This window comes from Canariomyces notabilis (assembly GCF_033297395.1).
Source record: "Canariomyces notabilis strain CBS 508.74 unplaced genomic scaffold N656scaffold_8, whole genome shotgun sequence".
NCBI lineage: Eukaryota > Fungi > Ascomycota > Sordariomycetes > Sordariales > Chaetomiaceae > Canariomyces > Canariomyces notabilis.
Genome location: NW_027041830.1, coordinates 287,433 through 304,468, shown reverse-complemented (window position 1 = coordinate 304,468; position 17,036 = coordinate 287,433). Strand labels below are relative to the sequence as shown.

Here is a 17,036-nt window from a genome sequence, read left to right as displayed (position 1 = left end):
CACCTTCCAACTCGAAGTAAGTGGGTGTCTCCTGTTAAGCTTGGGAATATTGAAGTGAATGTTGGTTCGTGTTGACAGTCAATGGAAACCTGAGTGAGGAGACCCCAACGAAGTTGACCCAGGAAGTGCCCTCCTGAGGAATACTGCGCAACTGCGCATCAAGGGTATCCGCTGTGTGATTCAGCTGGACAAATGCAAGGCCAACATTTGCCTGTCGGATTGGCTGAGGTGCTGCAGGCCTGTCATATCTGGTTAGGTTGGGCTCGTCTGCTCTATGTCGCGTTCGAAGGTATAACTGCACCGAGAGCTTTCACATAGGTAAGGTACTTATTGAACTAAATTAAGCCCGTGAAGAAGGTAAAGTGGCATCCATGTTCACCATCTGCATTCATGTCTCGCACTGCGCTCGATCCAAGAGTTGGCCATGTCGGTACCTCAACCTCACATATCCCGCTTCTGAACCCGCCCGAAGTCACTTATTTGGACGAGTCCTGTATCATCCAGGAGGATGTTCTCCGGTTGTAGATGGCCGTGCAGGAGTACCTACCTAGTCAAGGCTCTGAAGCCGGGCAGGTAGCGAGCAACTGCAGAGTGGTTGGGCCCTAGCTGTGATTTGTTGCAACTTGCAAGCATAAAACCTGCAGAGCTTTTGCGTTCAACCCCCCGCATCCTCCGATGCCTCGTTTTTGCTCTTGATCCGAGGTCGACCGACGACAGCAGGCACTAGGTAATCTCTCAACAACCAGTCTTCCACTTAGTACTATTACCTGCAACGACTAGCACAACCATGTCAGGCGACAGTGAGTGGAAGTCGGCCGATCAGGGCGAAAAATTGAAGTTGCTTCTCGAGGAGAGCCGGAGCGACAGCGAGAAAGCGGCGATGCTTATCGAATTGCTGGAAACGGGCTTCTTCAACGCAAATTCCCAGCTCGAATCCGAAGATGATAGCGGAGATGGAGTGGAGGAGGTCAGGGTCAGTTCATTGGAACACGACTCGGGGTCTCTATTTGGAGCTGGCTAACTCGAAAATTCTCCTGGGACCAAATAGTGAGAATTGAATCTTTCCCGCAGCTGCCCAGCAGCGCCTCCGACCCCGAGCCTGAGATCGACCTCGAGGGCGATGTCGGGGTCATAGCCGGAGCCGTGTCTATATCTGTTGGACCCCGTACGAAGTCTTCGAGTCTGTCTGGCCGCAGCTATTTCGCTGCTTCCAGGAGAAAAGCAGCCGGCAAAGCACGAAACCGCAGCTCACAGTTCAGTCTCAATGACGATCCAACACTTCTTCATAGCCGTCCACAACCCGTGTTCGAATCTGGTGGGAATGAACGAAAGATATGGCTCTCGAACCCACTCTCCTGGGTTAGAAAAAAGACCTTGAATCTGTCTCGGCGCCTGGTCCACCATCTCGAAAAGTTTGAGGAGGACCCGGATGCGAATGTCGACCCCCACCTGGCCTATGGGGAGTTCTACGCAGCGGCCGTTTCCCCACGGGACGAGCCTCCCAAGTCGGCGTCACCCAGGGTTCCGTCCCAGTCTTTCGGCCGAATGACAGCCAATGACCATATCCCTTCAGCAACCGGGGTCGGAAGCAAAGAACCACCAGAGTCGTCGTCTAGAGGCCTGGAGCCGGATCGTGAGATGGGAGGTGGCACCCTCCCGCAGCCCCCAACGACAGCAGAAAGACCAAGCGAATTCGAAGCCCTCTTACGAGCCAAGGTCTTCAAGCCCTTCATCAAACTAACGGCATTCCTACCCGAACCCCACTGGGACACCTCGGGTACCGGTACTAGTATTCATGGCCTGTTCTGGGAAACCAAGACTCCTCACCCGCTACAGTCTACTTCCACTAGGCCAATTCATAGCGGAAAGAGAAAGGGAGGTGAGAGAGACGCTGAAAGAAGTCGAACTCGGAGTCGGCATCAATGTCTCTGGCTTCGGCGTCGAGGTCAGCTCGAAGGGGTTCCTACCGCTCGTCAAACCATATCAGTGGATCAACATGTGGCGAAACGTCCCGCGGGAGATGTATGTCTGTGATGATCCCTCCGAACCCGGGGGAGAGGGGGAAGCAGGCGGCAAGCTGGACATGGAGAAGCTCCACGAGCTCGAGAACGAACTCATGAGCTCGGTGAAGTACCAATGCGGCCAAAGCGAGTACATGACCGTCATAACCTACAGCGACGACGTTAAATCGGGCGCTGTCGCCTTGCTCAAGGCCGAGTTCGGCAGCGGGCGTGCCGTCACGGGGCTGCGCTTGGAGGCGCGCTTCAAGGACATGCCCAGGGAGGTATGCCGCATGTTGGCCAGGGACGGAAACCCGAATCGTATCGAGCTGAGACGAGTTGGGAGGACGCTGAGCTGTCGAGCACGGGGGAAACAGCCCGCACCGCGCCCGGTGGCAGTCGTTTCAGGGAGGAAGAACTTGAAGGAATGGACAAGTATCGGCCGAGGCTGGAGGAAAGCGCTGCACATCACTCTCCATGACGATTTGGACTGTGACTTGTCCCCTAGGGAAGGGCTCGTTGCGACGGTTCCGCAGATGCTGGCGCTGCTCCACCTTAGTTGTCGTGCCGTCGACTTCGTGCCGTCAACCCCGATCTTTAGCTTTGAACCGCCGCTTTCAGGCAAGGTTGATGGTCTTGCTTCCAAGATCCGAAGGGGAATCAAGCTGCTCGGCCCGCCGAGCGGTGCGCCCCACGTGGGAAACTCGGTGACGATTGCGGTTTTATTCTCGCGCGAATCCCGCTGGGTGACGGAACAGCTATTTTGGGCTTAAGGAACTGTCATTTATATGGTTTTGGGGATCGATATCGTGATTGCGTGCACGAGGTTGAAGATCATCTACCTCAATCCTTCGTAGTCGCGACTCGCGAGTGTCCCGACTTGACTCTCGAAGGTAGGTTGAGAAGTTCCAAACTTGATTGGCTTCGCAAATCGGAAACAGAAAATTGACCCACGATGGACTTCGAAATTTCCGCCAGGTCCGCTAACCGCTTTGGAAAGGCGGTCAACTTACGGGGTTAGGGTTATATATACCCAACCACAGTGGCCTTGATGCCCCACCCGACCTTCCAACCTTTGATCAAGTTTCCTCCATCGGCCTACAACAACAATGCTACCTCCGTACAATCTACGAATTCATTACAATTCCTTCATCTTCTCCAACCGACCTTTAATGCTAGGCTCTCAATTGCTGAGATTCATTTTGAAGATATACACTTAGCTCGCCACAACGAAGACGTCGCCATACATATCTAAGGAATCACAATGCTAGCTTCTGCCTTCTGAGCTGCAAGCCACGCAGTCTTGGCGGCCCCTTTTCCTTACATAGGGTACGGATACATAACTTGACCTATGTTAGCAAAGCAGAGTTAGCGCCGGCGGCTGCAGAGTCAGCCCGACGCTTAAAAGCCCACCAGCCGGTATCGGGCAGAACATGAGCCTACAGTGGAACAGTCTAGAGTCTAGACCTGTCTGTCCAACTCCAACTCACTGTTTGTTTGTTCTCTACCGCCATGTCACTATGCGAACGATGCGAGGCCATCGATCTCGGCGAAATCCTCGCCAAATCGATCCCACCGGACTCGAGGAGTATTGCCCCAGGCTGGATCCACTCCGAGACGTTCGCTCGGCTCCGTTCCAGCGCCGGGACCTGCGAGCTCTGCTCCATCCTGCTTGATGATGCCGCTACCAACCCCTTGGTCCGTGACGATGATTGCGTCTACCTTCACATCTTCACGCGTTTTACCTGGCCTCGGGTCGGGCATGGACAGCATCATCCGATTCCCGTTGGGGGGTTTACTATTCAAATCGGCCAGAAGGGCGTCAATGTCCTGCATAGTGTCAGGCGAGTCGACGTGTGGATAGATGAAGGTGAGGGACGGCCACCGATGCCCGTTTCATGTACATAGCAGCTCACTCATGTTCCATACATCCCAGGCTCTCCCATCGTGTTAAAGAAGCTCATCTCGGGCCGGCCCGTTCGCCCAGAATGGGACCCAAGCATCTTGCGGCGCTGGCTTGACACATGTTTACACGGCCACGCGTCCTGCAGGCTCCCAGCGCCTGCAATCGACCTGACCCAGGATGAGGAACCGCCAGAATTGCCCACGCGCGTCATAGACGTGGGCTCTGCCGACCCGGTCCGCCATCCCGTCCTTGTCGAGACGCTGGGTCGCAGGGGCCGATATGTCGCCCTGAGCCACTGTTGGGGCCCAACGCCCTCGTCCATCACGAAAACAGAGCGCAACTCGGAAGGCGACAACAACATGAAAAGACGTATGCAGGGGATACCCTTGAACAAACTGAGCACAAACTTCCGGCACGCCGTTGAGGTCACGCGCGCCCTGGGCTACCAGTACCTCTGGATCGATTCGCTCTGCATCGTCCAAGATGACCCGCAGGACTGGGCCGTCGAGTCGGCCAAGATGGCCGAGGTGTACACGCGCGCGTCGGTAACCATCGCCGCGGCCAACAGTGCGTCGGCAGACGAGGGTTTCCTGAAGCCAAGGACCGGGCGCCGGACCGTAACACTGCCATTCCGGGGGAGCCCTGGAGTCATTACGGGTTACTTCACCGTCGCCGAGCCCTCGCCGGAGGACGCGAAGGAGCTCCGCGATCACTTCCAAGTCGAGGTCGACGGCGGGCCGCTGGCTGCACGAGGTTGGACCCTGCAAGAGCGACTGCTCGCCCGACGGATTGTCTTTTTCGGCAAAGACCAAGTGCATTGGGAGTGCCGCGCCACCCGCTGGAGCGAGAGCACCCGCTTGCAGCCTATCCAGTACATCGAGTCCAGCGCGCCAGGGCTCGTTGCTCTCCGCGGCGGCCTGCCCATGTTTGGTTCAAGCTCCAGCCCTGCGCAACAGAACTTGAACCAGACCAAGTTGCTCAACGATTGGTACAGGGTCCTCGGCGAGTTCACGAGGCGGGGCCTGACCATGAAACAAGACAAGTTGCCTGCGCTGTCGGGCATTGCCAAGGTGATCAGCCAGGGCCTTGGAAGGTCTAGTCCCGGCTTCGACACGACGTACCACGCCGGGCTATGGGCGCAGGACCTCCCACGAGCTTTACTGTGGACGACGTTTGCCCCCGACGCCGGGACGGGGGCTGCGCTACCGGGTCCGTCGTGGTCGTGGATCTCCCGGGACGCGGCCATCTACCCGGCGAGTGAGGAGCCCACTGCCCTAACCGACATCCTCGGAGCCGCATGGGAAGTGGTCCTTGAGAACGGGAGCGACCCCCACGGCAGGGTGAAGCAAGGCACGCTCACACTCACGGGCTACCTGAAACAGGTATCCTCGATCCAGCCCATCCCAGAGCGAAAACCTCGAACCCTCACTCCGCTCTCGTACCCGCTCTCCGACGCGCTCATGTTTGACGGTCAGGGACAGCAGATCGCCTCGGCCGTGCTAGACGAGCCGTCGGACGCGAGCGTGTATGGACAGGCACAGGCTCTGTATGCGGTCCCTGTCCGGCACGTCATGGCCAAGACCAAGCCTGCGCTGTCAATTCTCTCCATTGAAGCCCTGCTGCTGCAGGACAGGGGCGACGGTACCTTCAGGCGGGTTGGGGTTGCTAGTATGGGAGCTAGCAATGCCAACGATGCGCGCTGCAAGGACGCGCCGTTTGCGCGGCCGTTTCAGGTGTTTTTTTATGATGCGCCTGTGGCTGAGATTAGGATTACTTGATGGGTTTGCTCTGCGGCGGCTGTCTCAGTCGGTATAAGATGGGTGTAATCTTGCCCTGAGGTACAATTCCTCATAACATGGAAATCATGCGGACCAGATGGACATGCTCGTTTCCCTCCCACTCTGCAAGAGAGTCTGCTTCCACCGTCCCAAGGACATAATACACCGCTGCCCAGCAAAGCTTCCACTGGTCATCTCCTCCGACTCGTCCGAGCTTGAAGTAACCACTCTTATCCAGAAAGATATCAAACCCCCCTCCACGAAGGTCTGACAACTGGACGCTACACTCTTTCCCTGGCTTGGAAGAGCTTACAACCTTGTCCCGCAAGATGTTCAAGGGTCGCGTCCAGCCGCCGCCATTGGACACGCCAATGCGATGAAGATGCACTGTCTCGATTCTGTGTCCTATCCCGTCAAAGAACCTAAGAAGCTCCTCTTCCGTGAAGGCAATACCGTCAAGAGAAAGTCTCCTGATGCGCGGGAAGCAGGTGGTTGAAAACACTGAGCCAGCAGGGATGAACATCTGATGTCTAACCATAAACGTTAGGCCTTTAAAATTGACCTTGACGTCTTCCAACGCCGGACTAGATAGGACAGCTGAGAGGTAGCCGTTGCGGTATGCTTGGTTCTGGGGCGACATGTGTTTGGAGGAGGGTAAGTCGATACTAGGATCCCATCGGGTCGAGATGTGCGATGAGCGGAGACTCTGAAAGGCGGCGGCGAGGGTTGACCAGTCGGTTGAGGAGGGATCACGGTTACCGTATTGATGCGTCTGCGGACACAGCTTGGCAAAGTTGCTCATTTTGGGAAGGAGGGCGGAGAAGTGCGTGATGTGCACTCCAACTGCGTGAAGGGCCATGGGAAGTTGCCAGAGCAGCTCAACTGTGAAGATGTCAAAAGGCTGCTCAGGGGGGATATCCCCTAGCGTGTTCTCAATGGTGTACCATGTGTGTGCTGAGGTTAGCCACTGCCGGAGGGCTTCGGGGCTGTAGTCTGCAAGGAGGGGCAGGTTTGCTCTGAAGCCAAGAAGCCCAGGGTCCATTTCCGGATTGTCCACCAATGCGAGGGTCGAAAGAGACGGAACCCGACTGACCGACTCAGCGAGTGCGGCGACAAACGATCCGCTTCCCAGCAGCTGCTTTTGTTCCTTGTGTTTGCGTAGATACTCTTGGTAAGACTGCGAGAGGAGATTCTGAAATTCGTCGTGTCTCTCCTTCTCTTCGTCGGTAGCATACGTGTTGAACTAGTAACCCCTGTTTCCTCTTCCAATACCCTCCCAACCACTCCATGCCCTAGAGATTTCGGTGAATCTAGCAAACGCCTTGGACAAGTTGGAGCGTTCGGCCTTATCTACTTCAAGCGAGTCACCCGACTCTGAGCCCTGGTTGAAAGCTTCGAGGAAAGCATCGTCTTCAACTTCGGATAATGACCGTATACGGTTCTGAAGAGCCTCTTTTTGCAACTCTTTGTATCGAGATGGGGTATCGGCTACCTCAGCGGGACGATAGGCAAGAGAAACAAGGAGGCTCCGCACACCGGCGGCGATCTGGGGGTTTCGGGTGAGTTGGTCGACACGGTAGAGCGATTCCGGGCTGATGCTCACGCGCAGCTCAGGGACGAGCAGGTGTGAGGCGTGCCTGCAAAACCTCCTACATACTAAGCGTAGGGCCTGCATCGTCTTTAGGCGTCCAATGTCATGGCGCATCCAATAGGGGCTTCCCGGCCATGGAGCTTCGGGGTCGTCCGGGCAGTCCAAGATGCCAAAGATGGCAAAGAGGATTTCCTCTGGGAGATCCAAGATGTTCAGCCGGCGAGCGCTTTGGTGAAAATCCATTTTTCGAGCGAGCCTCTTGTCTGGCGGAAGAGCTGTCAATATTGAAAAGAAGCGGGAAGAGTATGTGTGCACTGTGCAGAAGCATATTGATGAATACATATAACTATAGGTAAGCTCCAATGTTGGCTAAATTTGGGCCCCAGATGTCTCCGGGCGGCTGGAATCTACCTTGCAGAGATGACTCAGACCCCGCTTGTGTAATGAATGGGGTAAAGTGGTCCCCTGGTCCAGAGGGCTGGGCTTAAGAGCTCTATATGTAGGTTTGTATGTACAGGCGCTCAGTTTAAGTCGCGTTGTTGTTGTGGTTGTTGTTGTCAGGGCCCTGCGTGGCTCAGGGATTTTTGCGGTTCAGGGGTTCGTACAGGGCACAGTACTGCAGCTGCGGTGGGTCCCAACCCCTGAAGGAACAGGATAAATAAGTCTATAGTTGCCCCTTTTTCGAACGTCACTCAAGTCTCAACGAGCCGGCATCTTTTCCTTCTTTCCTTCCCACCACTTCGGGTATGCCAAGTACCTTATCTATTGCCCTAACAAAGGGGGTAGATATAGCCGTAGGAGGGAATTGAAGCATATGGTGACTTAGGTACGTGGTGATTGTTGTTACTTGGCATCCTCTTTTCTGTGTTGTGAGTAATAGGTGGTATTTTCCACCATTTCAGTAACTACCTTACCTTAGGTACCCTACTGTGGTCTTACCAAGCCTGGTGCCCCAGCCTAGCTCCAAGCATAATGGAGAACGCAGAGAGACGACGCAGCTATATATCGACTTCCCAGACACGGCAGGTCAACCGCCGATGGTAGGTACTTAGGAACTCGGGAGTTTTAGAAGATGAGTGCAAGTAAGGGAGGGGAGGAGAGGGTTAGGTACCCAAGGTACCGTTATTGTTAGGAGGAAGAAAGTTACTGCAGTTACTAGGATACTGAGGCGCAGAAGCGCGCGATGACGAGCAGGGAGTATAGGTAGTACTTTCAGTGTTGGGGGAAGCAGGAGTGACTTGAGGGAGTGTGAAACCTGGAGGTCGATATTTGACGTGTCCATGGAGGGGATGGCAACTATTGAGAAGACTGTATAAGTTCTGTACGTAATAAGGGGATTTAAGGCACTTGCTTAACGAGCAACGGTAATCTATATCCATACGTGACTCATGCCTCTGGCAGTACCTAAAACGTAACTTAGGCCTACAAGCTTAGTCCCTAAACATAACATTTGAAGAAACCGATAACTTAGCATATGTTCCCCCGTAATTTTGTTACACAAGAGCACTCATTTCATCAATGGGCTAAACAAAGTTCAGGCAGGCGACTGGGATGCCAGTGTCTCTGTAATTGAAATGCTCAATCTATAGCAGCGATTATCATTTACCATTATACAATACACCACAACTACATCCGTCCTCACACTAGGCTGCCAGATCTTTCAGCAGATGGACTGCACTAGTACGAGGGATCAATCCTAGGATGCTCAAAGTCCATAGTTCCCAAGAGGCCTGGAGAAAGGGGGCAAGGATGGTCTTTCACCTAACCCTTTGCGCTGCTTTACCCAGAAGGGGGGTTGACGAATGGAAGTTTCCCACCCTATTTTAGCCAAGTCAGTCCAGTATTCGAAGCCATTAATGCACCACTTGAACACGTTGAACGGAGCGTCAACCCTTCTTGAATTATTCAGTTTGTTAAGGTAGCGACTTGCAAAGAAAGTAGCTCCTTCCATTCAAGGTGAATATAGACAGTTCCTTACCACCTCATAGGAGAGCACCTTCCTAACTCGAGCAACTAACCACGAATAAGCTGCTTATTTTGAATGAGACGTTCACGCTCTGCTCTAGAGCCATTCGTTCCTGCGAGTGCAAGTTTCCTAAGGAAGTAGGTTATTCTTTGCGAGGTGAGCATGAACGCCGCCTAAACACTGCGTTTACCGGACCCCCCCTACGTAGGTGGCAGCGCGCCTGGCACGACCTACTAGGAGTGAATGGCGGAGCTGTGACTCAATGCTAGTACTGGCGATGGCGGTGGTCGTGGTCCACTGGCCGGCCTTGACGGTTTGAGTTACGAATGCTCTTCAGTCTGCTCTCCTTTCTGCACATGATCCACTTGGGCTGTGTGGACTCGTCGCCGTCCTGGGGTGTAGAAATTCGAGTACGAAGCAGACAACTGAAGCATCATTCTAGTCTCTGTCTTTGTTGTTCCCTCATACCCAGTCCTTCCATATCCGTGGCATTGACGTGAAGTTTCCCGTTCTAAACCCGTGACGTCAACCGAAGACATCCAGCCATCCCTCGGGAATACCATATATGGGGCGCAAAAAGTAAGCCTCCGGCCAACGTACGCTCCGGTCCACCGAATGAGCATCAAGATGCAAGAAACAATCTGCAACAGACGGGGAGAAACAGAGTATAGTGCTCAACGTGGTCAACCCTGTCGAGGATAACGAGAAAGGAGGATGCCTGCGGCAACTTGGCTGGGAACACAATCTCCAAGAACCATTAAGGGGCAGGCCGCGTATTTCTGCGGGTCGGCGGGTCCGGCAGTGGGAACGGCTCTTGGCTGGATTAGGCAAAACGGAGTATCCATCTGCATTGTGGCTCGCCAAGGTGACGACGACATGCCAAGGGGAGGTCGAGCAGCAAACAGCACAAGCCGTCGAGAAGGATGCCAATAATGATGCCGAGGAGGACACCGACTGGCAAGTAGAGACGGGAAGCAAGCAAGGGAAGAGAATGCGCCTTATAAGCCTTGCGAGGCCCAGGATGGACCACAACTCGTGGGACTCATCGATGCAGCGTTCGCTATACCAGTAACCAAGGAGGTCGTACGCCGATTTCCTTAACTCTTTCGTTCGTTATACTGCTCCGACTTAACTTATACACTCGCTTTAATTTCTTAACATATTGACATGAGGGCAACTCAGGCCTTACACGCCGTTACGGCGCTCTTCCTCTTCCCCGGCAGCCTCCTTGCAGCAACCCCTCAGTCTTCTACTTCGCCGTCTGCTTCGACCTCTACCTCAACCTCGTCGAGCATCACAGCGCTTCTCGCTGACGGCAAAGGTGAGCTTCCTTTACAGCTCCAAGTTGATCCAACCCTTGTGCAAGTGCCGGAGGACTGACCCGTTTCACCAGTTGACCTAGGAGTCGCTGCTCAGGCTTACCAGAAGGCCAAGAAACTTGTCGCTACTCTGACCAACGAAGAAAAAATTGCAATCATTACTGGCGGCAGTGTCAACACCACTTGGACTACACTTCGGGACGCTGATGGCGCTGCCGGCATCAACGGACAGTACTACGTCTCGGGCTTTGGGGAGCCGAGCGCGCTTACCATGACGTGGAACAAGCAGCTCTTTGCCAAACAGTGGCAGGCTATTGGAAACGAGTACTACCTGATGGGCTACAACCTCGTCCACGGCCCCGTGTCCAGCCCGCTCGGTCGAGTCCCCTTTGGCGGGCGTGTTCCCGAAGGTTTTTCTCCCGAGCCTTACCTCAACGGGATTGCTATGGGCCAGGCCGTAGCGGGCTTGAACAAGGCCGGTGTCATTGCCTGTGGCCGCCACTTCCTGCTCAACGAGCAGGAGACCAACCGGATGAGCGGCGGCTACTCTGCCAATGCAGACGACAAGACGGTCCGCGAGGTTTACCTCTGGCCGTTTGCCGACGGTGTCAACAATGGCATGATGGCCGTCATGTGCGCCATGAACAAGGTGAACGACACGTTGGCCTGCGAGAACAACAAACTGCTGAGCGGCTATCTCAAGTCGGACTTGGGGTTTCCTGGCATGGTCGTCCCCGACGTGGGCTCGCAGAGCACATCCTTCGGATCCGCCAACGCAGGCTTGGACTATGGTTCGAGCTCCCTGTGGAGCACAACCGTCATGGAAGCCGGCATCAAGAACGGCAGCTTGACGCAGGCCCGTTTGGACGACATGGCTGTGCGCAACCTCATTGGGTACTACTACGCCGGCCTTGACAACGGCAAGCAGCCCGAGGCGGCCGATATGTTTGAGTACCGCAATGTCCGCGGCGATCATGCCTCTATTATCCGCCAGGTCGGCCGTGAATCGATGGTGCTCCTGAAGAACAACAACCACGACGGCCGTGGCTTGCCCATCAACAAGCCGCGCACCATGTCCCTGTTTGGTGCCCATGCGGGCCCAGTCATGGCCGGACCCAACCGTGCTTTGAGCGTCGGAGGCACGCCGGCAGATGTCTACCAGGGACACTTGTCCACCTCGGGTGGTTCGGGTCAGGCCTCCCTGGGCTACCTCGTCACGCCCTTCCAGTCCATCAGCGCACACGCCATTGCCGACGAGAGCATGATATGGTGGATTATGAACGACAGTAAGTGCCTTCCCGCCTCAGACTATAGGTTATCCCCCCGCGACAAAGCCCCTATTACTACCCCTTACTAACATGAACATGAACACAGCTTACAGCGGCTCTTCCAGCGTTGGCGGTGGCGGCGATTTTGGAGGCGGCATGGGCGGCAACGGCACTCTGCCCGGCAACAGCACCGACATTGGGGGCACACCCCCTTCCGGCTCTTCCCCCTTCCGGTTGGCCAAGCGCGAGAATCTAAACAGCGTCGGCAGCGGCACAGCCGTGACCCCGTCCCTCACAGGCTACGCCGAGCACTCAGAAGTGTGCCTCGTCTTCCTCAACGCCGATTCGGGCGAGGGCGCCGACCGTTCGTCGCTGTCCAACACGGACCAGGACACGCTGGTCACCACCATCGCCTCGACATGCAACAACACGGTCGTGGTGCTCAACGTCGCCGGCCCCCGCGTGATTTCCGCCTGGGCTGACCATGAGAACGTCACGGCCATCCTGTACGGCGGGCTGTTGGGCCAGGAATCGGGCAATGCCATCGCCGATGTCCTGTATGGCGTGGTCAACCCCAGTGGGAAGCTGGCCTACACCCTGGCGAAGAACGAGAGCGACTACCCCGGCCAGATCTGCAGCGGCACCGACTGCGATTACACCGAAGGCGTCTTTGTCGACTACCGCTACTTTGACAAGAACAACATGTCAGTTAGCTACCCGTTCGGCCACGGCTTGTCCTACACCACCTTCGCCTACGGCTCTGTGACGGCCCGAAAGACCAACACCAAGGCTTTGGCGTCAAAATACCCGACGGGAAAGCTCGGTCTGGGAGGTCAGACGGATCTGTGGGACGAGGTCATTTCCGTGTCTACCACCATCAAGAATACGGGGCAGCGCGATGGCATGGAGACGGCGCAGCTGTATGTAACCTTCCCCGACGCGGCGGGCCAACCGCCGAGGGTGCTTAGGGGGTTTGAGAAGGTCAGTGTGGCAAAGGGAAGGGAGGAGAAGGTCACCTTCAGTGTGAGGAGGAGAGATGTCAGTTACTGGGATACCACGGCGCAGAAGTGGGCTCTGGCGAGCGGAAAGTATACGTTCACTGTCGGGGCGAGCAGCAGGGACTTGAAGGGAAGTGTGGAGGTCAATATTTGACGTCCACGGTGATATCAAGGGGGTGGCAGTTAAAGCTGTGGAGGTTCCTGTACATATGGTACTACGACCTTGAAAACAGCTGCTTAGGCTCCTCTAGGTACCTGACCTTATGTTCCTAACTACAAGAAGCAATCGACAGTATATGTCCCTTCGTTAGCCTGCCCTTTGTGTCTTTCTTACACAAGAAATGGCCATCACTTATCATCATAGACCACGACTACATCAGTCCGCACCCCAATGTCTCTGCCCTTAAGCTCAACCGGCAACTGCTGATCCGAGCCATGCACAATGGACCTCGAGTGTGATTGCTGAATCTGCAGTTTCTTTGCCGAATCATCGTCGCTGTCGATCCGTGCATGGTGACGGTATGCCGTCTGGGACCGTGCGTATCGGGGGCCAGAGCTGGACCCAGACGACTTGGCAGCGCGCGTGGCTCGCCTCTGGCGACTGCTGAAAAGGGGCTTGAGGGCCGGAACGCTGGCACAGCTGATGGCAATTGTCACTTCAATGATGGACCACAGGTTGACGGGGATGCCGTCGCGGAAGGGATCGGCTGACAGGGTGTAGATGTATATGGTGTGAAGGCGGACGATGGACGCTACGGCGGCGAAGGTGCCGACACCGAAAATCAGGAAGAGGGCGATTTTCTCCCGGCGAGGGCGTTGGATCGAGTGGAGCGTCTTGATGGGGATGATTATGATCCAGATGTCGGTTATGATGTTGAAGCCCGACGTGGCTGGGCGTGAGCGAGGTTAGCCATGGCCAGTAAGGGGGCAGCCTAATACTGCTCAGGAGTACCAGACCGGCGAGTGCTTACAGTAAAAGAAGACTGTCCTGTCAATACATGATCCCTCGATGGCGCCCACAAAATCCCACATTTTCTGGATGGGCAAGCATTGGAGCAGCGTGACAAGTACGCAGGTGACAAAAAACACGGCGTGGAGGACGATGGTGCCCCAGCAAACCACTCGGAAAGTCTTGGACACCGCTTTGAACTACTATGTTAGTAGGATTTCATGCTAGGGGAAGGCCAAGAGTGCTGAGAACTCACCGAAACGGAGGTAGGTAAGCAGAATGGATATCTTGATGCAGAACACATTCGCGTAGTACATGACTTGGATCGCCAGGGTTATCTGGTCGTCGTTAGACATGTTCTCCTGACCACGGTTCAGAGGAGCTTCTAGGCATACCTTCATAAAGTTAACCATGTTGTCCGGCGTAAACGTCGACATCGGGAAGCCTATGTTGTTGGCTCTGAGGAGGAACAAGTTGACAACATAGCCAACGGTAAGCAGCTAAGGTAGAGTGCAAGATTAGCGCTGCTGTGTTTACATGTATGTGTCTCGTCAGTAGCTGGGCTTACCAGAGAGCATATCATCAGGTAGTCATCTGGTCCGGGGTTGTGGATCAAAATGAAGCGGCTGATGCATCGTCCCAATACAAAGAGAGCTGGAATGGAGAGCTTGTTAGAGATATGTGCAACGAAGGATTACCTGAGCTGTCGAGGGAAGAGCAATGAAAAGCCAGCTCACCAGCCATAGCTGTCATCACCACAGAGGTAATAATCAACTCATCTTGGCGCTTCTTGTCCCCCGGGAAGTTCCTAGCAGCTGTTGTCGGATCCATGATACAGGTCAGGGGTAGGGAGCAAGATGGGCAGACTTGCTGAGAACAGAGAAGAAAACATGGCGATCAGGATGGGGATCCGATCCATTTAACGTTGCATGAACGTCAGTTTAGCCCTCGAGATCGGAAACCCCAGAAGATCGCCAGGAAGAACCGAGATGGACATGGATGCAGCCAGCACGCACAGACTGTTCCCGTTTCGCCTCTTCAGTTCGAGTCAGTCGACGGCCCAACACCATGACCGGACAAGGTGGACCATCAATGGAACGCCGTGGCTGCAATGAATGCCGTTCATGGATCCTGCGAGTCGTAGCTTGGGCTATTCGTTTCTTGGGAGCGACCTACCCTGGTACCGTAGTCAACGCTACGAAGAGGTCCGGGGAAAGCGCGGGCTGCTCTAACCAGGATGAATCAAGTTCCTAATACATTAAGCAGTCTCTTACCCCTGACATTGCTCTATTTCCCAACATGAAGTTGGTGAGGCTTACTAGATCGCTGCTTTCCATCTCGCTTGGGTGCCCTGATACCAAAGGAGTAATCGAGGGACAACTGCCAGTGACCTTAGGACAGCTCCCGTCCGCACTGGCCAGACGGCCTAACACTGAACAGATGGTTGCTGCACAAAGCTGAAAAGAGAATATTGGGACATTCTCATAATCTGATTGCGAGCCTTGATGAAGCGGCGCTCAGGCCCCTGTGAACGCGGGATAGACTGCAGGCGAACTGCAAGATCCCGCTGCGGGGTCGATGAGAAGGCACAGGCTGAAGTAAGAACGGCCGGTGGCGTGCAGTAGCTCCTTCCGTCCGCCGCAAGACAGGCCTTACGCTCAGACGACGCGGGACTGGGAGCGCAATAAAGGTGACTGCAATCCCGACCTCGGTGTGCCTGGTTCGCTAAACTTCGCTTGTTGGAAGGGGGGAAAAGGAATTCGCTAATGAAATGTTTGTGATCTTCCTGCACGCTCGGACGACGGAACAACTGGAAGCAAACTGATGTGAGTGTTCGCACTCTTGGTGTATGCTTCGATTTCCCCGCTCCACGGCATTTGCTAGCATAGGTAGAGAATCAGAGAGTTAGAGACTCCCGTCCTTAGTTGTATGTAGGTTATTCCCCCTTGCCATTGGGCAACAACCTGGAGAGGCCTGTTCAACTTTTCCTCTAAATCAAAGTTGGGAAACTATGCTGGTGTACCGGTGACCAAGAGCGGCTAGCTACCTGGTACCTCAAGGATCGCCGCAGCTACCGTGACTGTAAGGACTTCAACAACTATAGATCATTACGGAAGATCTTACTTTGAAACGAGGTACCTACCAGGTAATCTTCATCCCAGATTCAGGGCAGCAGGCTTAACCTGGTTATTATATCAAGACCTTTAGATTGTCCCCCAATCATGAAGTCAAGTTGGAGGCCATACTAGTAGAGTAATCGGTAGCCGTTGATATTCAGGGTCTGGACCCTGTACTACTTAAGGTCACTCTAGGTGCTATTTTGTTGGCTGTCTTAGTAACATGAAGACTGCATTGTACTAACTATGCCAGGTAGAAGTAATAAATGTAGTCCAGATTCTGACCTCAATGTAGTACAAGATAGTAGCTCCTACTCTACCTGTTATTGAGCTAGTACCAGTAGCCTCTGCCAGATAGTACTGAGTTAGCAGTCCAACATTGTTCCAGTTCCATACTCCATATGTAGGAAGCCAGGGAGCTTGGCTGAAGTTCATGGCCGCTTTCTTATAAGCCATTGCACGCAGTTCACATGTACTTTCAGGTACCTAGTGCAAGGGCTGTGGCAAACCCTGACATTGTGTACTTGTTGATAGCAGCAGCCTCCGTCAGCGACAATGGAATTCGTATTCGTCTCACTACTACTAGGAGTATATACCTAATCTCCTCTCTGTTGCCAAGTTAGGAACAGTATGATAAGAACAGTTGCCCCCTATCGCTCAGGCTTGTTGCAACCGAGGCATGACGATTAGTCCTATGGTCTCAACACAGTATCATGCCGAGAAACCTACCTAATGACGGGCGATAATGACTTACGGCGTACAGCGGTACCATTGACCTCATCCTGACAGGGTCAGGACTGTCTTGGGTGTTTCCATAAAATTGCCGCAAAGTGCCAGAGGCGGGCCAGAAAAAGATTATTTAGTGGTAACTAACGGATATTCTTGCATTACCATTTCAAGGGCAGACTGGCAGTAGCTGGAAGCTGGCCCAACTCAAGGCCCAGCCAGCTTACATGCAGCCCAGGCACGTGTGTGTGCAAGTGTTGTACTATATAGGCGGGATGAACACTGCTAGACTGGGCGCTCAGGAAGCACCTCAGCTCATTGTTCAGAGAGGCATATACAAAGCGTGACGTCACCGCTTGAGTCGTTGCTCTGCAAATGGCAACATAATGAACACAACGTTGCCTGCGCTTCCGGCCGG

The 17,036-nt window shown here is 54.3% G+C and overlaps 5 protein-coding genes across 5 annotated transcripts; 3 read left to right on the top strand and 2 right to left on the bottom strand.

Annotated features, from left to right (window-relative positions):
• Positions 1–787: 787 nt before the first annotated feature.
• On the top strand, positions 788–2,773 carry N656DRAFT_797300 (uncharacterized protein; the record flags this gene model as incomplete). The annotated part of the gene is made up of 3 exons (XM_064817616.1): positions 788–973; positions 1,072–1,777; positions 1,851–2,773. The coding sequence occupies 3 exons, from the start codon at positions 788–790 to the stop codon at positions 2,771–2,773; spliced, it is 1,815 nt and encodes a 604-aa protein (XP_064670996.1).
• A 739-nt stretch (positions 2,774–3,512) lies between these two features.
• Positions 3,513–5,684, top strand: N656DRAFT_767761 (HET-domain-containing protein; the record flags this gene model as incomplete). Its single annotated transcript, XM_064813577.1, has 2 exons — positions 3,513–3,870; positions 3,937–5,684. The coding sequence occupies 2 exons, from the start codon at positions 3,513–3,515 to the stop codon at positions 5,682–5,684; spliced, it is 2,106 nt and encodes a 701-aa protein (XP_064670995.1).
• Positions 5,685–5,768: 84 nt separating this feature from the next.
• N656DRAFT_844344 (uncharacterized protein) lies at positions 5,769–7,582 on the bottom strand (the record flags this gene model as incomplete). The annotated part of the gene is made up of 3 exons (XM_064819137.1): positions 6,957–7,582; positions 5,998–6,902; positions 5,769–5,807 (listed from the first exon to the last, which is right to left on the bottom strand). Exons 1-3 carry the CDS (start codon positions 7,516–7,518, stop codon positions 5,769–5,771), a joined length of 1,506 nt encoding a protein of 501 aa, XP_064670994.1. The 5' UTR covers positions 7,519–7,582.
• Positions 7,583–10,633: 3,051 nt separating this feature from the next.
• On the top strand, positions 10,634–12,980 carry N656DRAFT_751473 (glycoside hydrolase family 3 protein; the record flags this gene model as incomplete). The annotated part of the gene is made up of 2 exons (XM_064813016.1): positions 10,634–11,874; positions 12,089–12,980. The coding sequence occupies exons 1-2, from the start codon at positions 10,832–10,834 to the stop codon at positions 12,978–12,980; spliced, it is 1,935 nt and encodes a 644-aa protein (XP_064670993.1). The 5' UTR covers positions 10,634–10,831.
• Positions 12,981–13,077: 97 nt separating this feature from the next.
• Positions 13,078–15,053, bottom strand: N656DRAFT_616998 (uncharacterized protein). Its single transcript, XM_064810327.1, has 6 exons — positions 14,513–15,053; positions 14,344–14,429; positions 14,171–14,275; positions 14,032–14,113; positions 13,798–13,968; positions 13,078–13,716 (listed from the first exon to the last, which is right to left on the bottom strand). Exons 1-6 carry the CDS (start codon positions 14,604–14,606, stop codon positions 13,175–13,177), a joined length of 1,080 nt encoding a protein of 359 aa, XP_064670992.1. The 5' UTR covers positions 14,607–15,053; the 3' UTR covers positions 13,078–13,174.
• Positions 15,054–17,036: the final 1,983 nt, after the last annotated feature.